The sequence below is a fragment of the Pan troglodytes genome, chromosome 4 (assembly GCF_028858775.2).
Source record: "Pan troglodytes isolate AG18354 chromosome 4, NHGRI_mPanTro3-v2.0_pri, whole genome shotgun sequence".
NCBI classification, from domain to species: domain Eukaryota; kingdom Metazoa; phylum Chordata; class Mammalia; order Primates; family Hominidae; genus Pan; species Pan troglodytes.
In genome coordinates, this window is record NC_072402.2 from 1,246,021 (window position 1) to 1,269,835 (window position 23,815).

The window sequence follows — 23,815 nt, forward strand, 5'->3', positions numbered from 1 at the left end:
AAAAAAAAAAAAAAGAAAAAAGAAAAAAAAAGAAATTACCTTTTCAGTTTACACCAGGGGGGCACTCCCGTCAGAGGAAAGCAGGGTGAGAGCTTTAGGACTGGGCGGCCGCAGAGCCCAGGTTGAGTCTGGACCTCCCTGATGCCCCAGGGGCCCTTCTCAAGGAAATCAACTGTAGGAGGCAGCCAGCCTCAGAGACTCCCCCGCGGCCAGCATCGCAAGCCCCCAGTGGAAAGCCCAGGGAGGACAGCCTGAGCCTGGAGAGCAGGCAGCCCGGGGAGCTGAAAGACACCAGGGCGAGGAGGAGGCTGCGGAGAAGGGAGGAGGCGGGAGGGCTCAGAAGAGCCCTTATGAGACAGAAAGCAAACACACAAGGGGCCTGAAGGGGAGGGGAGACCCTGGCATAAATAGGGCAGGCGGCAGGCGTCACTGAAGGAAAAGGCGGCTTCTCCAATCAAGCCTGCTGGGCGTACCAGGTTCCACCAAGGCCAAGGTCCTCTCAGCTGTTCTCCCCGGAGCCTGTCCCTCCCCTGTCCTGCGTGGGCGCCCTTCCTCGGCCCCAGCATCGAAACCTCCTCTCGCCCCAGTCCAAAGCTGCTCTGGAAACCTGCCGCGGCGCCTGCTGCTCTGATCTTGCTTCTCCTGGCCCCACTCGGGCCCCCTAATCCCCCCTCCACACGAGTGACCACCTCCCTGCCACCCCTGGAGAGACCCTCCCCTGTGGACCAACACATGAAACTTTGATCCCCACGAGCTCCTCAGGAAGCTGACCTTCCTGTCACCTTGCCAGGAGCTACCTGCCGTGCCCACATTACTGGTTCATTGGCGCCAGTTAAGAAGAAGAGAAATCTGACCGACCGGGATTTTCTAAAAAAAAAAAAGGAGGCCCGCCAATGGGAACGCTGCGCCTGTAGGGAGGATTCTGCTGGGTTTCATGCGGGTAGCACCGCTTTTCTTTTCTGCCCTTGTAACTCACGAAAAAACGCCATCACTCCAAGGACGTTTCTCTAAAAAGCCTGAGAACCCCGAAGGAAACCCGGCCCCGGGGACTCCCTGGGCGCGAGCAGCCTGCAGTCTGCGGGGCTCGGAGCGGAGGCGGGGCGGAGACCCCACAGGGACCCGGGAGCCGGGAGTCGGGAGCTCCGAGGCTGTGCCCCCGCCGGGGAGGGGAGACCTCGGGACCCGCAGGGGCGGCTTAGCGCGGCCAGAGTCGCTCCCGAGTCTCGCTCTGCTGGACCCGAGAGCCGGACTCTCCCGGGCGGCCGCCGCGCGGCTCCGACCTGATGCGCGCGGCCACAACGAAGCCCCCAGACCCAGCAGAGGCGGCCGCATACCCCGCGGGCAGATCCGGAGACCCCGGGGCCACTTACCGATCTTGGCCAAGCTGGCCACGAGGATCCAGAGCGCGATGACGTAGGGATCCTGCACGTGGGCCCACTTGAAGGTGACCACCTGGAAGCCCCCGCTCTCGCCGTGCGCGCCGCCGGGCTCCACCTCGACGCCCCCGGCCCGCGCCACCCCGCCCAGCGCCAGCGCCAGCAGCAGCCCCCGGTCGGGGCCCCGGGCCCCGAGTCCCCACATTGCCGCCTGCTCAGCGCAGGGCTGGGACGCGCATGTCGCGGGGGGTCCCGGCTGGGCTGGGCCGACGCGCGGGGCTGGGACCCGGCGAGGACCCGGCGAGGACCCGGCGCGCTCCGGTGCCGGTACCGGCTACAGTCCGATCCCCGCCCGCCGGGGTGGCCTTTAATCCCGCGGCCCCCTCCCGCCCCGGGGCGGAGCCTGCCCGCCCCCGCCGCGCACTCGCGAGCGCAGACACCGCCGCAGCTCCCGGCACGCCCGCCCCGCCCGCGCACGCCCACCCCGCGCTCCCTGGTGCCCACCCTCCCCCGGAGCCCGCGGCCTGGAGGTCCGGGAGGTCGCGGCAAGAGCGATCCCGGGACCGCGCGGCCGCCTTCCTGGGGCGTGGGGAGCACAGCGCGGGGCAGCGGGACAGGCGGTTCCGCGCAGCTCCTGGGATGCCCGGGCAGCTGTGGGTGCGCTCGCCCCAACCCTCCTTCATAAACGCAGGGCCTGGGGCTGCGCAGACCCCACAGGGCGGCCCAAGGGTGCACAGGTGCCCCAGGTGTGTCTTCACACAGCCCCTCGCTATTGTCTTCAGCAGGAACCTGCATTCCACAGCCGGACCGGCCACTTACCAGAACTCGGGGGCGCCCAGGCCTTGCGTGGTGCGCTGGTAAGTCTCTCTGCCCCTCCCATCGCCAGCCAGCATCCCCCACCCCAGGCTCTGAGATGGGAGCCCAGGGGCCCCCGTGGTCTCCCCGCCCCATCCCCTGCCTTTAGACCTCCGCCCAAAACAATTCGATACCCCCAGGGCTTCACACTGATGCGGGGCCTCTGCCCACAGCCCACTCCAGCAGCACTGGCTCTGTTAAGCATCTCAGGCTCCACTGTGCAAACCACACCCCTGTTTTCCTCCAAGCCCATCCTGCAGCCTTCCAGCCCCAGACCTGGGACGCAGGTGGACTTCTTTCGCTCACCAGGTTTCCAAGCTCTTAGCATATCTGCTCTACGTTCAAAATGTGCACAAAACCAGCGGCTTCTGGGAGCCTGCAGCCACCTGCAAAGGCTCCTGCTCGGCGCTTTACCTGCCCCTTCAGTCCCTCCTATTGGGACCCTCCCTCTCAGAGGAAAGGCTCAACGTCTCCCGGGAGCTCAGACCCCAGCCACTGCCTGACCCCCACCCCCATGCACTGCACGGCCCACACCAGCAATCGGCGCCTCTCGGGGCCTTTGCACACCCTGCTCCCTCTGTTTGGACGGCTCTTGTGTGCTCCCTTCCTCGGCTCCCCAGGGGCTTGGCTCCAATGCCACCTTCTTGTCCCACCCGCTACCCACTCAGCTCACAACTGTGGCAGCTAAGCTCCCGCCTCCCCTGCTTACTCGGTTGGCTCCGGGAATCAGCTCACCTCCCAGCCCTGGGGGCTGCTGGCTTTGACCTTGAGCTGTCTGCCCTCACCCTGGGAATGTCTGCTCCACGAGCAAGGGGCTCATGCCTACATCCCAGGAGCTTGGAAGATAGCTGGGCACACAATAGCACTCGCAAGATAGTGGCTGAGCGGATGGATGATAGGTGGATGGAAGGACAGATAGGTGGACAAAGGGCAGGTGGGCGGTGGGGTGGGTGCGGATGGAGGATGGATGTGTCTTCTGACGTCTGAGTGGGGGCTGCGGGGGCCTGAGGAGGACAGTGCTGAGTTCAATGACTTCACCCTGCAAGGGCCCCAGTTTCATGCTAATGGAAGTGGCCCGTGTAGCACAGGGAAGGTACATTCAGATGGTGCTCGCCTGGTGACTCGGCTGCTGAGTGGCGTGGAGGGAGGGCAGCCCTGGCCTGGGCCACTGCAGGGTCTGGACAGGGCACCGGGGGAGTGGAAGTGTGTGACTGGCCACTAGTATGGTCTTGCGAGGTGGGAGCATCGGAGTCGCTCTTGGCCTGTGTCCCTGCCCCACCTGTCTCTGTCCCCCACTCCACTCCCAGCCTCTTGTCCCAGAGAAAAAGCCAGCAGGACAAGAACAGGATTCCCTCCAGTCCGGAGCTTCCCTGCTCTTTCCTTATGGTTCCTGGGTGGAGCCGTTAGGAACAATGTCCTCTCTGAAGATGTTGCCCTTGCATTCCACAGGAAGGCCAAATTTCCACCAGACCAGTGTGTTCCATGATGCCCACTGGACCTCCGGCCACCCCACCCCCCAACCAGCCTGTCCTAAGAGCCGACAACCTTTCTCCACAAAGCTGTTCAAAGGGCAGAAGAGCAGTGTCACTGCCTGGAAGGACAAATCCAGAACAGACACCAGTGCCAGGCGCTGGCCATCAGGTAGTGTGCTGCCCACACCTCCACTGCCCCCCACAGCAGGAAGGGCTGCCTCATGGAGAATAGAAAGGCAATGAGCCCCTGAAGTGGCATGGCCAGAACAGGGCACACCCCACTGCCCACGAGTCCTGCCAGGGCACACCCCACTGCCCACGAGTCCCTGCACAGGTGAGAAGTGTGGCTGTTTGGCAGCATCTTAATCTGTGAGCATTTGGAGGATGAAATGCGTCTGCACTCCAAGGTTGCTGGAGGGCTCGGGGCAGACGGGCGCTGCCCCAGCCTGCGATGGGCATGGCCTTGAGGATGCCAGCCTCATGCAGAAGCCAGTCTAGGGGATTATACAGGGTGTGCACACCCACTCCCCTACCCTCGGACTGGAGCCACGAACCCCTCCCTCTAACTGGGTTGTGGTTTTAGGCAGGGCCGTGGCACCCCACCACTGCAGGGGCCACCATCCATATCAGGCAGACTGTATGAACCGTGCCCCTTGGAATTGTACAGTGCACAACCTGCACATCCTCATGGCCAAAAAGACCCAGAGACTTGGGAAGTGTCCTGAGAACATTCCTGTCCTGTGGGTGGTGACGATCTGATAACTGCCCGACCACTTCCTGCCTCAGGCAGGCACGCACAGCATTCTGGATCCTTCCACCGTGGCCTGGACCCCTTGTGGTCCAGGGACCCCCTGCACGTATGGGGAAGGGGCGTGGCTGTAAAACATTCAAAAATGTGGAAATAATGCAAAAGCCAGTCGGAAAACAACTGTAGTCTTATACCCAGCTGCCACAGCATCTGAACTTCAGGATTAAGAAAATAAAACTGAAAACACCTAGTCTGTCACATTAATTTCCTGTCATGAATTCCACATACGGCTTGTGAAAGTGTCTTGTGGATGAAGAGGCGCATCCATTCATACTGTTGTTAACAATATTTAAGAGAAGAAAGTTAAGTTTTTAAGTAACTTCCAATGCTCGAAGCCAGGCAGGAGACAGGCATCACTGCCCACTCTAAGTTTATTTTTCAACCCAAAGTTGTCAGGGGCCAGGTCTTCTTAAGGAAGGTTTTATTCCACTGGGAGCCACACCTGCTGGCCTCCCCTTGGTCCACACCTGCTGTGTGCCAGGCACATCTCAGCTTCAGGCAAGAGGCCCCTCTGGGAGATGCCCTTCCAGGAAAGAGACCACCGCCCCACCCCCGTCATGCCACCTCCCGTCAATGCCACTCTTGTTGGTTGTTGGATCCGTGGGATACAAATGTCTTTCTCAAAAGCAGATTAGAGCTCAGCCCTTCCCTTCCCGGGTGGCCTCTGAGGCCTCAGGTGGGACCTTTCCTCTTCTTCAGAGATGGACAGACTCTTGACCAGCCTGGAGCTGGAGGGCCTGCAGGACTTGAGGCCCGCGCTCTGGTCCATCCTGTCCGTGTTGGGCCTGGGGTCTCCTCACCCGCGGAGACTCACCTTTCCTGACTCCCTGAGGGCACCAGCCCGGGTTGGAGTCAGACCCCCCCACTGTGACACCCCTGCAGGGGTAGCTCAGGGCCTGTGTCTGAAGCGGCAGCTCCCCCCTGGGTTGGGTGAGGAGCTCAGGGGCCGGGGGCTGCGCCGGGAGGGGCGAAGGGCTGGGGACGGCGCCGCAGGAGTGTCTCTGTGCCCCGCAGTCCACCCCAGGGCGATGGCGCGAGGAACCTGGCAAGGCCCGGCAGGCTGCGGGGCGTGGGGGGGTCGTGCGCTCCCTCCCAGCACCGTCCCCGGCCGGCCCGTCAGTGCCCGTCGGGGTCGCGCGTCCTCCCTTCCGCCCTCGGGGACAGCCCGGCCGGCCACGCCACCGAACTCGCCATGGGCCCCTCTCCGCATCCGCAACCGCTTCCGTCCCGCTGAGCGCACGAACCCTCTCGCTCCTGTCCCTCCCGCCCCGCCCGCCCGCCCCGGACGCCTCTGCTGCGGTGTCTCAGCGGTCCGCGGACAGGCGACCTCCCCCGTGGACGCCCCTCTCCCGGCCGCCGCCCCGCCCCGCGCCCCGCTCCCCCGCGCCCCTGGGCTGAGACCTCCGGTCGCCTCGCTGCGGACCTGGCGGTCACGCGCGAAGCCAGTGGCCTCCCCCCGCCCGGGGCTCCGGGATCCAGGCACCAACAGACCCGGAGGGACCGCGCCGCCCCGGGCAAACCCGCCCACCCCATTGCCCAACACAACTGGAAGCACTAAAACCGAATCCAACCGTGTGCAGAGACCAGCCCAGCGCTCTGGGAGGCCCAGGCGGAAGGATCACTTGAGGCTGGGAGCTCGAGACCAGCCTAGGCCACATAGTGAGACCCTGTCTCTAAAAAACATAATAAAAAACAGTAGCCGAGTGGTGGCGCTCGCCTGTGGCCCCCGCAATTCGGGAGGGGAAACCCTTGGGAAACGTAGAATAGAAGCAGATTCCTTTAAGCTGATAGGTAGCATCTGTAAGGCCGGCAGGAGCAGGTGCTGGCACTCAGGAAGGCTCCTCCGAGGCAGGAACCTCGGCCACCGGCCCCCACCCTCAGCCTCATCTTTGGAGCAGGTGCTGGCACTCAGGAAGGCTCCTCCGAGGCAGGAACCTCGGCCACCGGCCCCCACCCTCAGCCTCATCTTTGGAGCAGGTGCTGGCACTCAGGAAGCCTCCTCTGAGGCAGGAACCTCGGCCACCGGCCCCCACCCTCAGCCTCATCTTTGGAGCAGGTGCTGGCACTCAGGAAGCCTCCTCTGAGGCAGGAACCTCGGCCACCCGCCCCCACCCTCAGCCTCATCTTTGGAGCAGGTGCTGGCACTCAGGAAGCCTCCTCTGAGGCAGGAACCTCGGCCACCCGCCCCCACCCTCAGCCCCATCTTCAGGATGCAAGACAGCTCCCGCCTGTAGGCAGCACAGAGGTCTTCCTCGCACACTCTCAGAACCGGCAAGAGTTAGCTCAGCAAGGCTGCTGGCTGCAAAGCCAACATGCCACCGTGAACTGGGTTTCTATGCACGAACAACACACTTTTTAGAAAATGAAAGCTAATTTAACAGTACTATTCGTGCAGCATCAAAAATATGAAATACCTAGGAAAAAAAACTAGCAAGGGGTGTGGCAGAAATTTATAGGATAATTCAACAGTGAAACCAAATGGACATGGAGCTTTCTTTGTGGAAAGGTTTTAAATGATGGATTTAATTAATAAATATTAGGCTGTTTGGACTTTTCTTTTTGTGTCCATTTTGATAAATCATATTTTTTGACTTTTTGTCTTAATTCTGATAAGTTGTACTTTTCAAGAAATGTGCTCATTGCATCAAAAATTCATGTTTATTGATGTAAAGCACATAATGTGATTGTAATCTCCCCTGTGTCCATAAGACTCTGCAGTGATGTCTCCCTTTTGTACCTCCTGGCGATGATTTTTGTTTTCTCTTTTATAATGATCAACATTGCTGGGAGGTTTATCAACTTTATTCATCTTTTCACAGAACCAGATTTTGGTCTTGTTGATTTTCTCTGATTTATGTCTGTCTTCTCTTTCATACATTTTACTATGATTTCCTTCCTTCTGCTTTGCCTTTATTTTGATGTCCTTTTTCTAGTTTCTTGAACTGAAAGCATAGGTCATTGGTTTCAGCATTTCCCCTTTTTAAATGTGGAACTTTTTCAATAAGCTGTGGATTTCCCTTTGGTGGCTAGTTTTGCATATCCTGGAGGCTTTTTCATATGCTGTGTGTTCCTCATTCAGCTCAAGACATTGTATCCTGGACGCTTTTATATGCTGTGTGTTCCTCATTCAGCTCAAGACATTTTCTGATTTCTACTGTGGCTCCTTTGACATATGGGTTATTTAGAAGTGTGTTGCTTAATCCACAGTTGCTTAATTTCTAAACATTTGGAGATTCTCCTCTTATCTTTCTCTTACTGAATCTGCTGTAATTCCACTCAGCCCAGAGAACACAGGCTGTGTGACCTCAGTCCTCTTATGTTTGGCGAAAGGCGCTTTGCGGGAGGAACCTGGACCTCAGTCCTCTTATGTTTGGCAAAAGGCGCTTTGTAGGAGGAACCTGGTCTGTGTGGGTGAATCTGCCTCAGTCATTGACGCAGTTCTGTGTTCTGTGCTCTGCTCAGACTCAACGGGACTTGTAGGATGCAGGGACGCAGCGCTCTAGATGTGCTGGTTTGTTCCAGTTGGGTCTGAAAATCTTTATCTTCCAAGACCTTTTCTTAGTTAATAACATGCAGACGGCTGATGGCAGCCCCCTAGGATCCTCACGCTGCAGCTGGGCCTCTCCGCCTGTGTGGGCAGCAAGGTTTCTCCCTCTCATCGCCCCCATGCCCGCCACGCTCAGGGATGTGGCCTGTGCGCCCCGTCACGGCTTCAGACCTGCTCAGAGGAAAACGAGCTCGCTCTGCTCTGGGTCCTTGGATGTGTTTTCTTCTGCCTCCTGGACTCGGTTCATTTCCCCACGGCGTCTTTATAATTTGCGTCCCTTCAGCAAATGTTTGCTTGAGCAGTGTTAGTTTCTGCATGAGGCACAGACGTACCCTCTGAATGCAGGCAGCACACGGGAAGCAGACCCTCGAGGGGGACGAATGTCAGAGGTGATGCGCAGGCAATTTGTGAGCGTGGAGTCGCCAGGAAGGAGAGATGCGGCCGGACTGGATGCCACATTCCACCACCCAGGCCGGCTCACCTCTGCACGGCCGCATTCCAAGTCATTGTTCACACAGAATTTGGCTGCAGCGGGTGTCCTTGAGTCTCTCACACTTGAGTAATCATCCAGGTCTCCTCCTCCAGCTTCCTTTGAGGCCCCGGCCCCCCAGGGGCTCCGGCGTGTGTCCCCAGCAGACACGGCTTGGCCTGCCTGGCTCAGCCTTGCATCTACCCCCAGGGTGTGTTTGCCCCTCCTCCAGGAGATGCGCTCTTGTCCTCCCTCTCCTCCCCTCCAGGGACCCTCCAGAGGCTCATTCACTGCCTGGAGACACAGTGACAGCCCTCGCCACTAGCTGGAGGCTGGTGCTGGTGTGGGGCCTCAGACCCCTAGAAACACTGGGAAGTCAGGTGGAGCTGCGGGAGCTGAGACCTGGAGCAGGTGGCTGGCCGAGCCGGCACTGCCCTCACTTGGCATGGACCAGTCTTACTGTGCCTTGGAGCACCCCCCGCAGAGCAAGGGTGGTGAGTCCCTTGGCCACAGGCCTGGGCACGCTCTAGGTAGTTGACACGTGTGTGCACCAGGTGTGCAGTGGGCAGGCACCATCACACTTGCCGCTATTCACCGGCGGGCATTCCCACCTGCCAGTGGGGGTGGCTCTGGCTGGGGTCACCTCTGTGCCTGCCCCACAGCCCTTCCACTCTGCCTCCATAGAAACAGCTGGAGATGGACGGAATTGCTCTCTCAGGCAGCTGTTCAGTCAATCTTAGCTCACGCTGGATCCCAGATCTGTCCCTCCCCAGGAGCGCTCAGCTCTCCACTCTGCCCCATCCTGCAGCTTCGGCTTTGACTCAGACAGGCCGGGAGATCCCTGGTATTTCTGGTCAGATGCCTGCTGTGGGGAGAAGAAGAAAACTCTGGAGCTGGCTAGGCCCAGGTCCTCACCAGGCTTGGGCAAGGTCTCCTGGACATCGACGGGCCTCACTTTCCCCATTCGGCTGTGGTGATGCACGCTGTGAAAGGCTCTGAGCTGGACCAGGGCCTCAGTTTCCCCTATGTGATTGGGGCACATGTTGTGAGCAGCTCTGAGCTGGACCAGGGCCTCAGTTTCCCCTATGTGGTTGGGGCACATGTTGTGAGCAGCTCTGAGCTGGACCAGGGCCTCAGTTTCCCCTATGTGATTGGGGCACATGTTGTGAGCAGCTCTGAGCTGGACCAGGGCCTCAGTTTCCCCATGTGGCTTTGGCACACGCTGTGAGTGGCTCTGAGCTGGACCAGGGCCTTTCCCATGCCATGTACCTCAGTGCATCCCTGAAACTGTCAGAGTGACCTGAGTGACCTGTGTCAGGCGGTGACCGCCCAGCCCTTGCACCTCAGACCTCCTGGATGGAGAGGACACTCAGCTCACAGGGCAGTCTGACGAGAAGCCTCTGGAGCTGTGGAATGGCTCAGGCTGCCGGACTGGGGGCCAGGTCCCCTTGGGCCTGAAAACAGCCGCCATCTCAGCCGGCCGGGAGCCCCGCCTTGCCTGGAGTTCAGTGGTATCAGGCCAGGCTCAGAGCAAACACGGCCTGAAAGCCGTGACAACGGGCTGCCGTGCTGGGCTTTGTCTGAGCTGACGCTCGGGGACTTAGGGAGGCTCTCGAGTTCAGAGCCAGGGCCCCTCCTGGCACAGCTCAAAGTGCATCGTGCTCCCGGAGGCCCCCATTCATGGGCTGAGCAAAGGGCTCGGGGGTTGGCGAATTTGCCCCCATCCGTGGGGGCGAACACAGCTCTGTTGGCGCACTCACTGCCGACAGCATTTCTTCTCAAAAGAATCCAAGAGATTTCTCCAAAGAACAGCAGCTTTGTTCATGGGAATAAGTTCAGAACTCCTACTGGTGTGCTCTGAAAACTGGTCATTCATGTTCTCATGCATTTGCCGTTATAGCCACATTCTTGAGTGTGAGCAAAGGCTGGGCTTGCTGTCCCTCCAGACATTTGGGGAATTGGGGGCCACGCTGAGCCCAGGGGTGAAGCAGAGCCCAGTGGTGCTGGGGACCCACTGCAGGGGCAGGCCCATGCCTTCAGCTGGGTTGGATCACAGCCTGGCCCCCTCCTGACGCAGCCTCAAAGGGCCTGAGAGGTGGGCACCTGTGGCGGCAGGAGGAGGGCCGGTTGCTGCCTCGGGATGTGCGGGGCACTCAGCTCCTCTCACGTCTGTGGAACCTCCACCTGTTTTGCTTTGAACGTGGAGCCGCCTAGACTGGCAGGGCTCGGAGCAGCCAGAATTGGCCCCGGTCACCCTGGAGGCCCAGAGCCATCGGGTGGGGGAAGGGCTGGTTTGTCACAGCCGTCTCGGCCTGTGTGGAGCTCTCCCTGCCTGGGGAGGCTGCGTGGCCCCGCTCAGGGTTCTGTTCACACTGCTGGGCGGGGGACCAAGGTCGTTCACAGGCAGAATCTCTGACCCGAGTCTCAGCACCAAGACCCCTGTAGCCACCCCTTCACCAACGCACAAACAGTGGACCCAGGGCCCTGGGGTCGGTGATCTTGCGGCCAGGGGGTTCTGACCTCCTCGGGGTCGCCAGGCCCAAGCCCCCTCCTGGCTCTGTCCGCCTTGAAGGAAGAGGCATTGCCTAAACCTGGAGACAGTGCTGGATGCCCAGGCGCACTGCTGCTGAGAGTGGAAAGTTCCCACAGACAGGAATGCCTGCAGCCGGTGGGGAAGCGGAATTCCTAGGCAGAGCGCAGCGCTCATTTGCACACATTAGCCTTTCAGATCTGGACACCGCTCATGCCAGACCCGGTCGGCACAGAACAGCTGCTGGGGCAGGACTCCGTGTCCCTGAGCTCAGAGTCAAGGGCCTGGCACTCAGGGTCCCACCCGGCTCCCTCCTGTCCCGAAGTCTCTTCCTTCACAGTCCCTGGACCCCACCGGCAGGTCCACAGGGAGGTGCAGGGCCGTCGTCACCTCATCACTCCCGACTTCACGGAGTGTCTGCACCTGACGCTGAGCCGCGGCCTTCCCTGTCTCTGACCTAACCCTTCCGCGAGTGCCAGCAATCGGGAAGAGCAGTTGTTCACGGAGCCGCTTGGGAACTCACCCCACCTGTGCCGACCCCAGCACAAACCTCAACCTCCTGCAGGCGGGGCTGGCTCAGCGCAGGGTAGGGGGTGACTTGCCAGAGCCCGGGCAGGATTTGTCTCCCAGCCCGGTGCACCACGGCCCCATCCAGGATTCGTCTCCCAGCCCGGTGGACCACGGCCCCATCCAGCCTGTCCTGGCCACTGCTCTGTGACCTCCCAGCCCTGGGGCCCTGCAGAGGCACTTGGGCGCAGGCGGGGCAGGCCTGAGACGGCACCTGGAGGGAGGCTGGCTGCTGGGACACTGCTGGGGACCAGTGCTCTCCTCCCTGTCCGAGCGGGGCCAGGTGTCCCCTTCAGGCCTGGCCTCTGACCCTGGCCTGTGACCCTGTAGCTCATGCACGAGGACATCCTGAGTTGACCCAACCTGCCCGAGTCCAGCTGCTTGTCCAGACTCCTGCGAGAAAACCCAGAGCGGAAGTGAGGACTCAGGTCAGCACCCCCATAGGAAGGGGGGCCCGGGGTGGACGCGGAGCTGAGGGAATGGCGTTCCTCAGCAGTGCTGTGGGTGGTGCAGCCCCCTCCGCATCCCCCTGGGAGCTAGCAGGACCCCACATGCTCACTTCCGGCCCCCAGCTGTCCCTGGCTCCAGCCCTGGCAGGGCCCCTGTCTTCTTGGGGTGTGTGTTGGATTTTAGGTGTGCGGAGGCCACAGATGGTAGTAAGCTGGGCCCTGAGGATGGCTTGGGAGATCTGCAGTGGGGCGGGGCCCTTGTCTTCAAGCCACATCTCCCTGTGGGAGGGCCCTGAACCAGCCACCAGCAAGGCCGTGTGGACAGCTGGGACCACCAGGCTGGACCCCAGCAGAGCGCTGGTTTCAGCCACCTCCTGCCCCCGGCCCCTGCCTTCTGGGACCCTCACCTCACCCTTGCCCCCGCTTCCCCAGGGGCAGGACCCCTCCTCCCAGTTGAGAACCTAGAGGCCTCCCCGTTGGGGGTCGTTGTGGGGAACCCAGAGGCCAGTGAGCCTGAGGCCTCCTGTCCCTTTGCAGTCGGACATCATTGCGGGCCGCTGGCACGCGCCCTGCAGCCGGCGCTTGGTCCCGTGGGTGTCTGTGCTCCCCTGTGGGCAACGTGACCCTGGCAGCGCCCAGCAGTGCTCAGTTTGCCGTGTGCACACAGAGCCCCGTGCTGCCCGCTCGCCGTGCTTGGGGGGCTTGTGTGAGAGGTGTGGACTGTGGGGCCTGAAATGTGCTCCGGGGGCACCTGTGGCCAAGGCCCCCTTCCGAGGTCCCGCTGCCCCTCCCAGACTGCACCGTCCCGGATGCCATCGCTGGGGCCCCACCCCCGCCCACCCCACCGAGACCTTGCAGGACCGAGTCCGCAGCCCCTTCATGCGCTACCCCCCGCCCACCCCACAGAGACCTTGTAGGATAGGGCCCGTGGCCCCCCAACGCGCTACCCCAGGCACAGGCTGTCCTGGGGTCAATCGGGCTGTGAGGGAGACTTGTCTTGTGATGGATGTGAACCCTGACTTCCTCCCAGAAAAGGAAGCCACCAGGTTCATGGGATGTAATACGGAGCAAGAGTCAGGATGCTGGAGTGCTCTGAGTCACCGTTGGGTGGCCACTCCCCACCCGCAGCCCACCTGGGCAGGGCGAGCCAGGGACGCAGGCAACAGCTTTGGGTGGAAGACAATATGCAAATCAGGACGTTTTTCCTCGTGGTTCAGAAGTGCTTCCTTGACAGGGCTTCAGCCAAGCCCCAGGCAGATGCCAGAGCCGCAGATGCAGAGGCCCAAACAGCCTTTGCTTGCCAGGAAATGCCCCCTGGATGTTTAGATTTCGGGAATAATATTTTCAAAAATCAATCTCTCATGCGTCTGTTGTTTCGGCTGTGACAACAAGGGTGTTTTCCTTGGATGTGTGCACAGGGCCCCCAGCTCCCTGCAGCAGAGTAAGCCCTCGGCAGAGACAAAGTGGCCTCTGTCACAGCCCTAACAAGCCGACCACCCGCTGGCTCGCCACTTCCAAGCCGGGCCTTTCTCCCTGGGCGTTGTGCGTTAGTGATTCTGTGACTCTGCCTTTCTCCCTGAGCGTTGTGTGTTAGTGATTCTGTGAGTCTTTCTCCCTGAGCGTTGTGTGTTAGTGATTCTGTGAGTCTGGCTTTTCTCCCTGTCCGTTGTGTATTAGTGATTCTGTGACTCTGCCTTTCTCCCTGAGCGTTGTGCGTTAGTGATTCGGTGACTCTGCCTTTCTCCCTGAGCGTTGTGTGTTAGTGATTCGGTGACTCTGCCTTTCTCCCTGAGCGTTGTGTGTTAGTGATTCGGTGAGTCTGACTTTCTCCCTGAGCGTTGTGCGTTAGTGATTCGGTGACTCTGCCTTTCTCCCTGGGCATCGTGCGTTAGTGATTCTCTGAGTCTGACTTTCTCCCTGAGCGTTGTGTGTTAGTGATTCTGTGAGTCTGCCTTTCTCCCTGAGCGTTGTGCGTTAGTGATTCTGTGAGTCTGACTTTCTCCCTGAGCGTTGTGTGTTAGTGATTCTGTGACTCTGCCTTTCTCCCTGAGCGTTGTGCGTTAGTGATTCTGTGAGTCTGGCCTTTCTCCCTGAGCGTTGTGCGTTAGTGATTCTGTGAGTCTGGCTTTTCTCCCTGGGCGTTGTGTGTTAGTGATTCGGTGAGTCTGACTTTCTCCCTGAGCGTTGTGTGTTAGTGATTCTGTGAGTCTGACTTTCTCCCTGAGCGTTGTGCGTTAGTGATTCTGTGAGTCTGGCTTTTCTCCCTGTCCGTTGTGTATTAGTGATTCTGTGACTCTGCCTTTCTCCCTGAGCGTTGTGCGTTAGTGATTCTGTGAGTCTGACTTTCTCCCTGAGCGTTGTGTGTTAGTGATTCTGTGACTCTGCCTTTCTCCCTGAGCGTTGTGTGTTAGTGATTCTGTGACTCTGCCTTTCTCCCTGAGCGTTGTGTGTTAGTGATTCTGTGAGTCTGACTTTCTCCCTGGGCGTTGTGTGTTAGTGATTCTGTGAGTCTGACTTTCTCCCTGAGCGTTGTGTGTTAGTGATTCGGTGACTCTGCCTTTCTCCCTGAGCGTTGTGTGTTAGTGATTCTGTGAGTCTGACTTTCTCCCTGGGCGTTGTGTGTTAGTGATTCGGTGACTCTGCCTTTCTCCCTGGGCGTTGTGTGTTAGTGATTCTGTGAGTCTGACTTTCTCCCTGGGCGTTGTGTGTTAGTGATTCGGTGACTCTGCCTTTCTCCCTGGGCGTTGTGTGTTAGTGATTCGGTGACTCTGACTTTCTCCCTGAGCGTTGTGTGTTAGTGATTCTGTGACACTGCCTTTCTCCCTGAGCGTTGTGTGTTAGTGATTCTGTGAGTCTGACTTTCTCCCTGAGCGTTGTGTGTTAGTGATTCTGTGAGTCTGACTTTCTCCCTGGGCGTTGTGTGTTAGTGATTCGGTGACTCTGCCTTTCTCCCTGGGCATCGTGCGTTAGTGATTCTCTGAGTCTGACTTTCTCCCTGAGCGTTGTGTGTTAGTGATTCTGTGAGTCTGACTTTCTCCCTGAGCGTTGTGTGTTAGTGATTCGGTGACTCTGCCTTTCTCCCTGGGCGTTGTGTGTTAGTGATTCTGTGAGTCTGACTTTCTCCCTGGGCGTTGTGTGTTAGTGATTCGGTGACTCTGCCTTTCTCCCTGGGCGTTGTGTGTTAGTGATTCTGTGAGTCTGACTTTCTCCCTGGGCGTTGTGTGTTAGTGATTCGGTGACTCTGCCTTTCTCCCTGGGCGTTGTGTGTTAGTGATTCGGTGACTCTGACTTTCTCCCTGAGCGTTGTGTGTTAGTGATTCTGTGACACTGCCTTTCTCCCTGAGCGTTGTGTGTTAGTGATTCTGTGAGTCTGACTTTCTCCCTGAGCGTTGTGTGTTAGTGATTCTGTGAGTCTGACTTTCTCCCTGGGCATCGTGCGTTAGTGATTCTCTGAGTCTGACTTTCTCCCTGAGCGTTGTGTGTTAGTGATTCTGTGAGTCTGACTTTCTCCCTGGGCATCGTGCGTTAGTGATTCTCTGAGTCTGACTTTCTCCCTGAGCGTTGTGTGTTAGTGATTCGGTGACTCTGCCTTTCTCCCTGGGCATCGTGCGTTAGTGATTCTCTGAGTCTGACTTTCTCCCTGAGCGTTGTGTGTTAGTGATTCTGTGAGTCTGACTTTCTCCCTGAGCGTTGTGTGTTAGTGATTCGGTGACTCTGCCTTTCTCCCTGGGCGTTGTGTGTTAGTGATTCTGTGAGTCTGACTTTCTCCCTGAGCGTTGTGTGTTAGTGATTCGGTGACTCTGCCTTTCTCCCTGAGCGTTGTGTGTTAGTGATTCTGTGAGTCTGCCTTTCTCCCTGGGCGTTGTGTGTTAGTGATTCGGTGACTCTGCCTTTCTCCCTGGGCGTTGTGTGTTAGTGATTCTGTGAGTCTGACTTTCTCCCTGGGCGTTGTGTGTTAGTGATTCGGTGACTCTGCCTTTCTCCCTGGGCGTTGTGTGTTAGTGATTCGGTGACTCTGACTTTCTCCCTGAGCGTTGTGTGTTAGTGATTCTATGAGTCTGACTTTCTCCCTGAGCGTTGTGTGTTAGTGATTCTGTGACTCTGCCTTTCTTCCTGAGCGTTGTGTGTTACTGATTCTGTGACTCTGACTTTCTCCCTGGGTATCGTGTGTTAGTGATTCTGTGAGTCTGACTTTCTCCCTGAGCGTTGTGTGTTAGTGATTCTGTGAGTCTGACTTTCTCCCTGAGCGTTGTGTGTTAGTGATTCTGTGAGTCTGACTTTCTCCCTGAGCGTTGTGCGTTAGTGATTCTGTGAGTCTGGCTTTTCTCCCTGTCCGTTGTGTATTAGTGATTCTGTGACTCTGCCTTTCTCCCTGAGCGTTGTGCGTTAGTGATTCTGTGAGTCTGACTTTCTCCCTGAGCGTTGTGTGTTAGTGATTCTGTGACTCTGCCTTTCTCCCTGAGCGTTGTGTGTTAGTGATTCTGTGACTCTGCCTTTCTCCCTGAGCGTTGTGTGTTAGTGATTCTGTGAGTCTGACTTTCTCCCTGGGCGTTGTGTGTTAGTGATTCTGTGAGTCTGACTTTCTCCCTGAGCGTTGTGTGTTAGTGATTCGGTGACTCTGCCTTTCTCCCTGAGCGTTGTGTGTTAGTGATTCTGTGAGTCTGACTTTCTCCCTGGGCGTTGTGTGTTAGTGATTCGGTGACTCTGCCTTTCTCCCTGGGCGTTGTGTGTTAGTGATTCTGTGAGTCTGACTTTCTCCCTGGGCGTTGTGTGTTAGTGATTCGGTGACTCTGCCTTTCTCCCTGGGCGTTGTGTGTTAGTGATTCTGTGAGTCTGACTTTCTCCCTGGGCGTTGTGTGTTAGTGATTCGGTGACTCTGCCTTTCTCCCTGGGCGTTGTGTGTTAGTGATTCGGTGACTCTGACTTTCTCCCTGAGCGTTGTGTGTTAGTGATTCTGTGACACTGCCTTTCTCCCTGAGCGTTGTGTGTTAGTGATTCTGTGAGTCTGACTTTCTCCCTGAGCGTTGTGTGTTAGTGATTCTGTGAGTCTGACTTTCTCCCTGGGCGTTGTGTGTTAGTGATTCGGTGACTCTGCCTTTCTCCCTGGGCATCGTGCGTTAGTGATTCTCTGAGTCTGACTTTCTCCCTGAGCGTTGTGTGTTAGTGATTCTGTGAGTCTGACTTTCTCCCTGAGCGTTGTGTGTTAGTGATTCGGTGACTCTGCCTTTCTCCCTGGGCGTTGTGTGTTAGTGATTCTGTGAGTCTGACTTTCTCCCTGAGCGTTGTGTGTTAGTGATTCGGTGACTCTGCCTTTCTCCCTGAGCGTTGTGTGTTAGTGATTCTGTGAGTCTGCCTTTCTCCCTGGGCGTTGTGTGTTAGTGATTCGGTGACTCTGCCTTTCTCCCTGGGCGTTGTGTGTTAGTGATTCTGTGAGTCTGACTTTCTCCCTGGGCGTTGTGTGTTAGTGATTCGGTGACTCTGCCTTTCTCCCTGGGCGTTGTGTGTTAGTGATTCGGTGACTCTGACTTTCTCCCTGAGCGTTGTGTGTTAGTGATTCTATGAGTCTGACTTTCTCCCTGAGCGTTGTGTGTTAGTGATTCTGTGACTCTGCCTTTCTTCCTGAGCGTTGTGTGTTACTGATTCTGTGACTCTGACTTTCTCCCTGGGTATCGTGTGTTAGTGATTCTGTGAGTCTGACTTTCTCCCTGAGCGTTGTGTGTTAGTGATTCTGTGAGTCTGACTTTCTCCCTGAGCGTTGTGTGTTAGTGATTCGGTGAGTCTGACTTTCTCCCTGAGCGTTGTGTGTTAGTGATTCGGTGACTCTGCCTTTCTCCCTGGGCGTTGTGTGTTAGTGATTCTGTGAGTCTGACTTTCTCCCTGAGCGTTGTGTGTTAGTGATTCGGTGACTCTGCCTTTCTCCCTGAGCGTTGTGTGTTAGAGATTCTGTGAGTCTGACTTTCTCCCTGGGCGTTGTGTGTTAGTGATTCGGTGACTCTGCCTTTCTCCCTGGGCGTTGTGTGTTAGTGATTCTGTGAGTCTGCCTTTCTCCCTGGGCGTTGTGTGTTAGTGATTCTGTGAGTCTGACTTTCTCCCTGAGCGTTGTGTGTTAGTGATTCGGTGACTCTGCCTTTCTCCCTGAGCGTTGTGTGTTAGTGATTCTGTGAGTCTGACTTTCTCCCTGAGCATTGTGTGTTAGTGATTCGGTGACTCTGCCTTTCTCCCTGGGCGTTGTGTGTTAGTGATTCGGTGACTCTGCCTTTCTCCCTGGGCGTTGTGTGTTAGTGATTCTGTGAGTCTGACTTTCTCTCTGAGCGTTGTGTGTTAGTGATTCTGTGAGTCTGACTTTCTCCCTGAGCGTTGTGTGTTAGTGATTCTGTGAGTCTGACTTTCTCCCTGAGCGTTGTGTGTTAGTGATTCTGTGACTCTGCCTTTCTCCCTGGGCGTTGTGTGTTAGTGATTCGGTGAGTCTGACTTTCTCTCTGAGCGTTGTGTGTTAGTGATTCTGTGAGTCTGCCTTTCTCCCTGGGCGTTGTGTGTTAGTGATTCTGTGAGTCTGCCTTTCTCCCTGAGCATTGTGTGTTAGTGATTCGGTGACTCTGCCTTTCTCCCTGGGCGTTGTGTGTTAGTGATTCGGTGACTCTGACTTTCTCCCTGAGCGTTGTGTGTTAGTGATTCTGTGAGTCTGACTTTCTCCCTGAGCGTTGTGTGTTAGTGATTCTGTGAGTCTGACTTTCTCCCTGAGCGTTGTGTGTTAGTGATTCTGTGAGTCTGACTTTCTCCCTGGGCGTTGTGTGTTAGTGATTCGGTGACTCTGCCTTTCTCCCTGGGCGTTGTGTGTTAGTGATTCGGTGACTCTGACTTTCTCCCTGAGCGTTGTGTGTTAGTGATTCTGTGAGTCTGACTTTCTCCCTGAGCGTTGTGTGTTAGTGATTCTGTGACTCTGCCTTTCTTCCTGAGCGTTGTGTGTTACTGATTCTGTGACTCTGACTTTCTCCCTGGGCATCGTGTGTTAGTGATTCGGTGACTCTGCCTTTCTCCCTGAGCGTTGTGTGTTAGTGATTCTGTGAGTCTGACTTTCTCCCTGAGCGTTGTGTGTTAGTGATTCTGTGAGTCTGACTTTCTCCCTGAGCGCTGTGTGTTAGTGATTCGGTGAGTCAGACTTTTCTCCCTGAGCATTGTGTGTTAGTGATTCTGTGAGTCTGACTTTCTCTCTGAGCGTTGTGCGTTAGTGATTCTGTGAGTCTGACTTTCTCCCTGAGCGTTGTGTGTTAGTGATTCTGTAACTCTGCCTTTCTCCCTGAGCGTTGTGTGTTAGTGATTCGGTGAGTCAGACTTTTCTCCCTGAGCATTGTGTGTTAGTGATTCGGTGAGTCTGACTTTCTCTCTGAGCGTTGTGTGTTAGTGATTCTGTAACTCTGCCTTTCTCCCTGAGCGTTGTGTGTTAGTGATTCGGTGAGTCAGAGTTTTCTCCCTGAGCATTGTGTGTTAGTGATTCGGTGGGTCTGACTTTCTCCCTGAGCGTTGTGCGTTAGTGATTCGGTGACTCTGCCTTTCTCCCTGGGCGTTGTGCGTTAGTGATTCTGTGAGTCTGACTTTCTCCCTGGGCATCGTGTGTTAGTGATTCTGTGAGTCTGCCTTTCTCCCTGAGCGTTGTGTGTTAGTGATTCTGTGAGTCTGACTTTCTCCCTGAGCGTTGTGTGTTAGTGATTCTGTGACTCTGCCTTTCTCCCTGGGCGTTGTGTGTTAGTGATTCGGTGAGTCTGACTTTCTCCCTGAGCGTTGTGTGTTAGTGATTCGGTGAGTCAGACTTTTCTCCCTGAGCATTGTGTGTTAGTGATTCGGTGAGTCTGACTTTCTCTCTGAGCGTTGTGTGTTAGTGATTCGGTGACTCTGCCTTTCTCCCTGAGCGTTGTGTGTTAGTGATTCTGTGAGTCTGACTTTCTCCCTGAGCGTTGTGTGTTAGTGATTCTGTGACTCTGCCTTTCTCCCTGGGCGTTGTGCGTTAGTGATTCTGTGAGTCTGACTTTCTCCCTGAGCGTTGTGTGTTAGTGATTCGGTGACTCTGCCTTTCTCCCTGAGCGTTGTGTGTTAGTGATTCTGTGAGTCTGACTTTCTCCCTGAGCGTTGTGTGTTAGTGATTCTGTGAGTCTGACTTTCTCCCTGAGCGTTGTGTGTTAGTGATTCGGTGACTCTGCCTTTCTCCCTGCGCGTTGTGTGTTAGTGATTCTGTGAGTCTGACTTTCTCCCTGAGCATTGTGTGTTAGTGATTCTGTGAGTCTGACTTTCTCCCTGAGCGTTGTGTGTTAGTGATTCTGTGAGTCTGACTTTCTCCCTGGGCGTTGTGTGTTAGTGATTCTGTGCGTCTGACTTTCTCCCTGAGCATTGTGTGTTAGTGATTCTGTGAGTCTGACTTTCTCCCTGAGCGTTGTGTGTTAGTGATTCTGTGAGTCTGACTTTCTCCCTGGGCGTTGTGTGTTAGTGATTCTGTGCGTCTGACTTTCTCCCTGAGCATTGTGTGTTAGTGATTCTGTGAGTCTGACTTTCTCCCTGAGCATTGTGTGTTAGTGATTCTGTGAGTCTGACTTTCTCCCTGGGCGTTGTGTGTTAGTGATTCTGTGCGTCTGACTTTCTCCCTGAGCATTGTGTGTTAGTGATTCTGTGAGTCTGACTTTCTCCCTGGGCGTTGTGCGTTAGTGATTCTGTGAGTCTGACTTTCTCCCTGAGCGTTGTGTGTTAGTGATTCGGTGACTCTGCCTTTCTCCCTGAGCGTTGTGTGTTAGTGATTCTGTGAGTCTGACTTTCTCCCTGGGCGTTGTGTGTTAGTGATTCTGTGAGTCTGACTTTCTCCCTGGGCGTTGTGTGTTAGTGATTCTGTGAGTCTGACTTTCTCCCTCAGCGTTGTGTGTTAGTGATTCTGTGAGTCTGACTTTCTCCCTGGGCGTTGTGTGTTAGTGATTCTGTGAGTCTGACTTTCTCCCTGAGCGTTGTGTGTTAGTGATTCTGTGAGTCTGACTTTCTCCCTCAGCGTTGTGTGTTAGTGATTCGGTGAGTCTGACTTTCTCCCTGAGCATTGTGTGTTAGTGATTCGGTGACTCTGCCTTTCTCCCTGAGCGTTGTGTGTTAGTGATTCTGTGAGTCTGACTTTCTCCCTGAGCGTTGTGTGTTAGTGATTCTGTGAGTCTGACTTTCTCCCTGAGCGTTGTGTGTTAGTGTTTCTGTGAGTCTGACTTTCTCCCTGAGCGTTGTGTGTTCGGGATTCTGTGACTCTGGCTTTTCTCCCTGAGTGTTGTGCTTTAGCGATTCTGTGAGTCTGACGCCGCACAGGTGGGCGATGCTTTGCTCCGGCCGGCTCACCTCCCTAATGAAAGCCCGCTCAACGGCATCTGCAGGGCACTGCCCACCCCACCGCGGGGCTGAGACACCTTCCCTAGCACGGCCTCGCGTCTACAGAAAGCCGCTGAGAAAGCAGGTGGGGTCCGGCGCCGCCCACCGTTCTCCAGCCGTGCTGGCCACCACTGGGCTCCCAGACCAAGGCCCATGGACTGTCCCCCATGCCTGTCTACCGTGAATACACTCATTGCTCAGTCTCTAACTTCCCTATTTAGAGACTGAGTATTATACACTCAGAAAAATAACAACAGCTCACGGCTGCTGGCCCCTTGCGGGTCCCTACCCGGGTTTCATCTGATACCTGTGGGAACCTGGTGCGGCCAGCCTGGCATTCACCTCCACTCCTAATCCCATTTTAAAGCAAGGAAGCGGAAGGCTTCAGTGACCGGCCATGGGTCACGCAGTCACAGAGCCAGGCCCCGCTCCCTGCCAGGCCCCACTCTGCTGGCCTCGCTGTGGACGTTCTCACCGAGTGGCAGCCGTGTCTGCATTGGCCCGAGGGCCTGGGGGAATCCCGTTCCCACACTGGTTGGCTGTGCTGCCTCTGGGGAGTCACTTGGCCTCTCTGTGCCCAGCGTTCTCATCTGTCAGGTGGGGGTCACACCATGCCAGCCCACCGCTGCCGGGGAGGTCCCTGGCCCAGGGCCAGTGAGTGTGGGCACAGCTGCCCTGCACAGAAGGCGGCTCTGCGTGGATGGAAGGCGTGATGCTCACAGTTGAGCCACTGCCCAGGCGTGAGGTCAACACAGAGCTGAGCCAGAAGGAATCCACTCAGACCACGAGCTCAGGGTTGCTTGGTGGGCCAGTGGGAGGCTGGTGATTTGAGAGGAGAATAAGGCGTGAGGTCAACACAGAGCTGAGCCAGAAGGAATCCACCCAGCCCACGAGCTCAGGGTTGGTTGGTGGGCCCGTGGAAGGCTGGTGATTTGAGAGGAGAAGAAGGTCACGGATGCTGACGTTCCATCAGTTCACTGATTGACCCACGGCCCCGGGTCGCAGGCGTTCCGCTAGTGGCCAGCGCATCATCAGCCACGTTCTTGGCGTGCCGCTCCTGCGGGTCTCACCCCCTTCACAGGGAAGCCCCCAGATTCTCCTCCAGAGCCTGGAGTCACCGACGGCAGAAGCAGGGCTGAAAGGGCACCTGGATGGCCAGGTGGGCAGGCGGCTGTCGGGATGGGGGACCCCGGAACCCCACTGGCCTTGGGCAGCCATCTTGGGGGTTTCAGGAGATGCACAGAGGACAGCGGCTGGGGATGCTCAGCTCTGTCCCATCGCCTGTGCCTGCCTGACGATGCCGCCTCAGCCGCCCAGGGCTCCCTCAGGGAAAACGTCGCCAAGCACCGACGGCTCGAGGGAGTAGCCGCGCCTCTGGGAGATGGCGTCCCTGACTTGGCTGCGGCACCAGGCTGGCCAGGGGACTGTTGGAACATTTGAGGAGGAGCACAGTTGCCATTTCCTTCATGCCACACCTGCCCCAGCTTGTGTCTGTGTGTGATGGCACGGTTTGGGCTCGCAGGAGGGGCACGGGCGCTTGGGTGTTCGCTCCAGGGTCTTCCCGAGACCCTGCTAGCACAGGCCTGGCAGCAGTCAGCCGGAGGGAGTCGAGGAAGCAGCCGGCACAGGACCAGCATCTGGCCTGCACTTGTGCCTCCTAAGCCCAGCCCCACATGCGTCTCCCAGCCAGCCTGGAGCTCAGGAGACACAGGCAACAGGCCAGGAGTCCCAACTACACGCACGACGAGGTGTCCTCGGTGGGACCAGGTGATTGAAATAAAGCGTGTTGGCATGTGTGCGTGTGTGTGCATGTGTGTGTCCTCGGAAGGGACACCAGCTCTGTGTGTCTGCAGCTCTAGAGCAGGGACCTCGGCCGGGAGCCTGGCACCTGTCCCGTGGGCTCGGGGGACAAGCGCTATGCCCACACAAAGCTTTCCCTCTTCTTCCTGCGTCAGCTCGCCTGGGAGGGGCTGTGCACAGAAGAGCTGGCCTCGGGGCTCTGTCTGCTGCCTCGGCAACTGCAGCTCAGGACTCCTGGCTTTGGAGCAGTCGCTGCATGGATGGGGGACCAGAGGCCAGAGGGCCGGGCTGGGAAGAGGAGCTCTCCGGCTGGCAGCTTCTCCGGAAATGAAATCCTCTGCACCCTGGAAGGCAGACTCGCACCCCTGGTGCCCCTACCTACCTGCTGGCCACACGTGGACGGCCGCATCTGGCCTCTCAGATGGGCTGGGAGGTGAGCCCAGTGATGATGCCTCCACCCTCTCTGGCTGTAGTAACCAGCCTGCAGGAAGGGAGCTGCCCACACCTGGGAACTGCCTTACTTTGCCTGTCCCTGGCCCCCTGACCTTGCCTCCCGGT

At 57.1% G+C, this 23,815-nt stretch overlaps 1 protein-coding gene and 1 long non-coding RNA gene across 2 annotated transcripts in view; one reads left to right on the forward strand and one right to left on the reverse strand.

Annotated features, from left to right (window-relative positions):
- SLC9A3 (solute carrier family 9 member A3) overlaps positions 1–1,719 on the reverse strand; it is a 54,866-nt gene extending 53,147 nt beyond the window's left edge. Inside the window, exon 1 of the mRNA XM_016952867.4 lies at positions 1,371–1,719. Within this exon, the coding sequence (XP_016808356.4) occupies positions 1,371–1,581 (211 nt within the window). The 5' untranslated portion in view covers positions 1,582–1,719. The remainder of the gene's footprint in view (positions 1–1,370) is intronic.
- Positions 1,354–4,687, forward strand: LOC107974588 (uncharacterized). The gene is made up of 3 exons (XR_001717402.4): positions 1,354–1,444; positions 2,159–2,233; positions 3,681–4,687. It is a non-coding gene; the product is annotated as an uncharacterized LOC107974588 (long non-coding RNA).
- Positions 4,688–23,815: the final 19,128 nt, after the last annotated feature.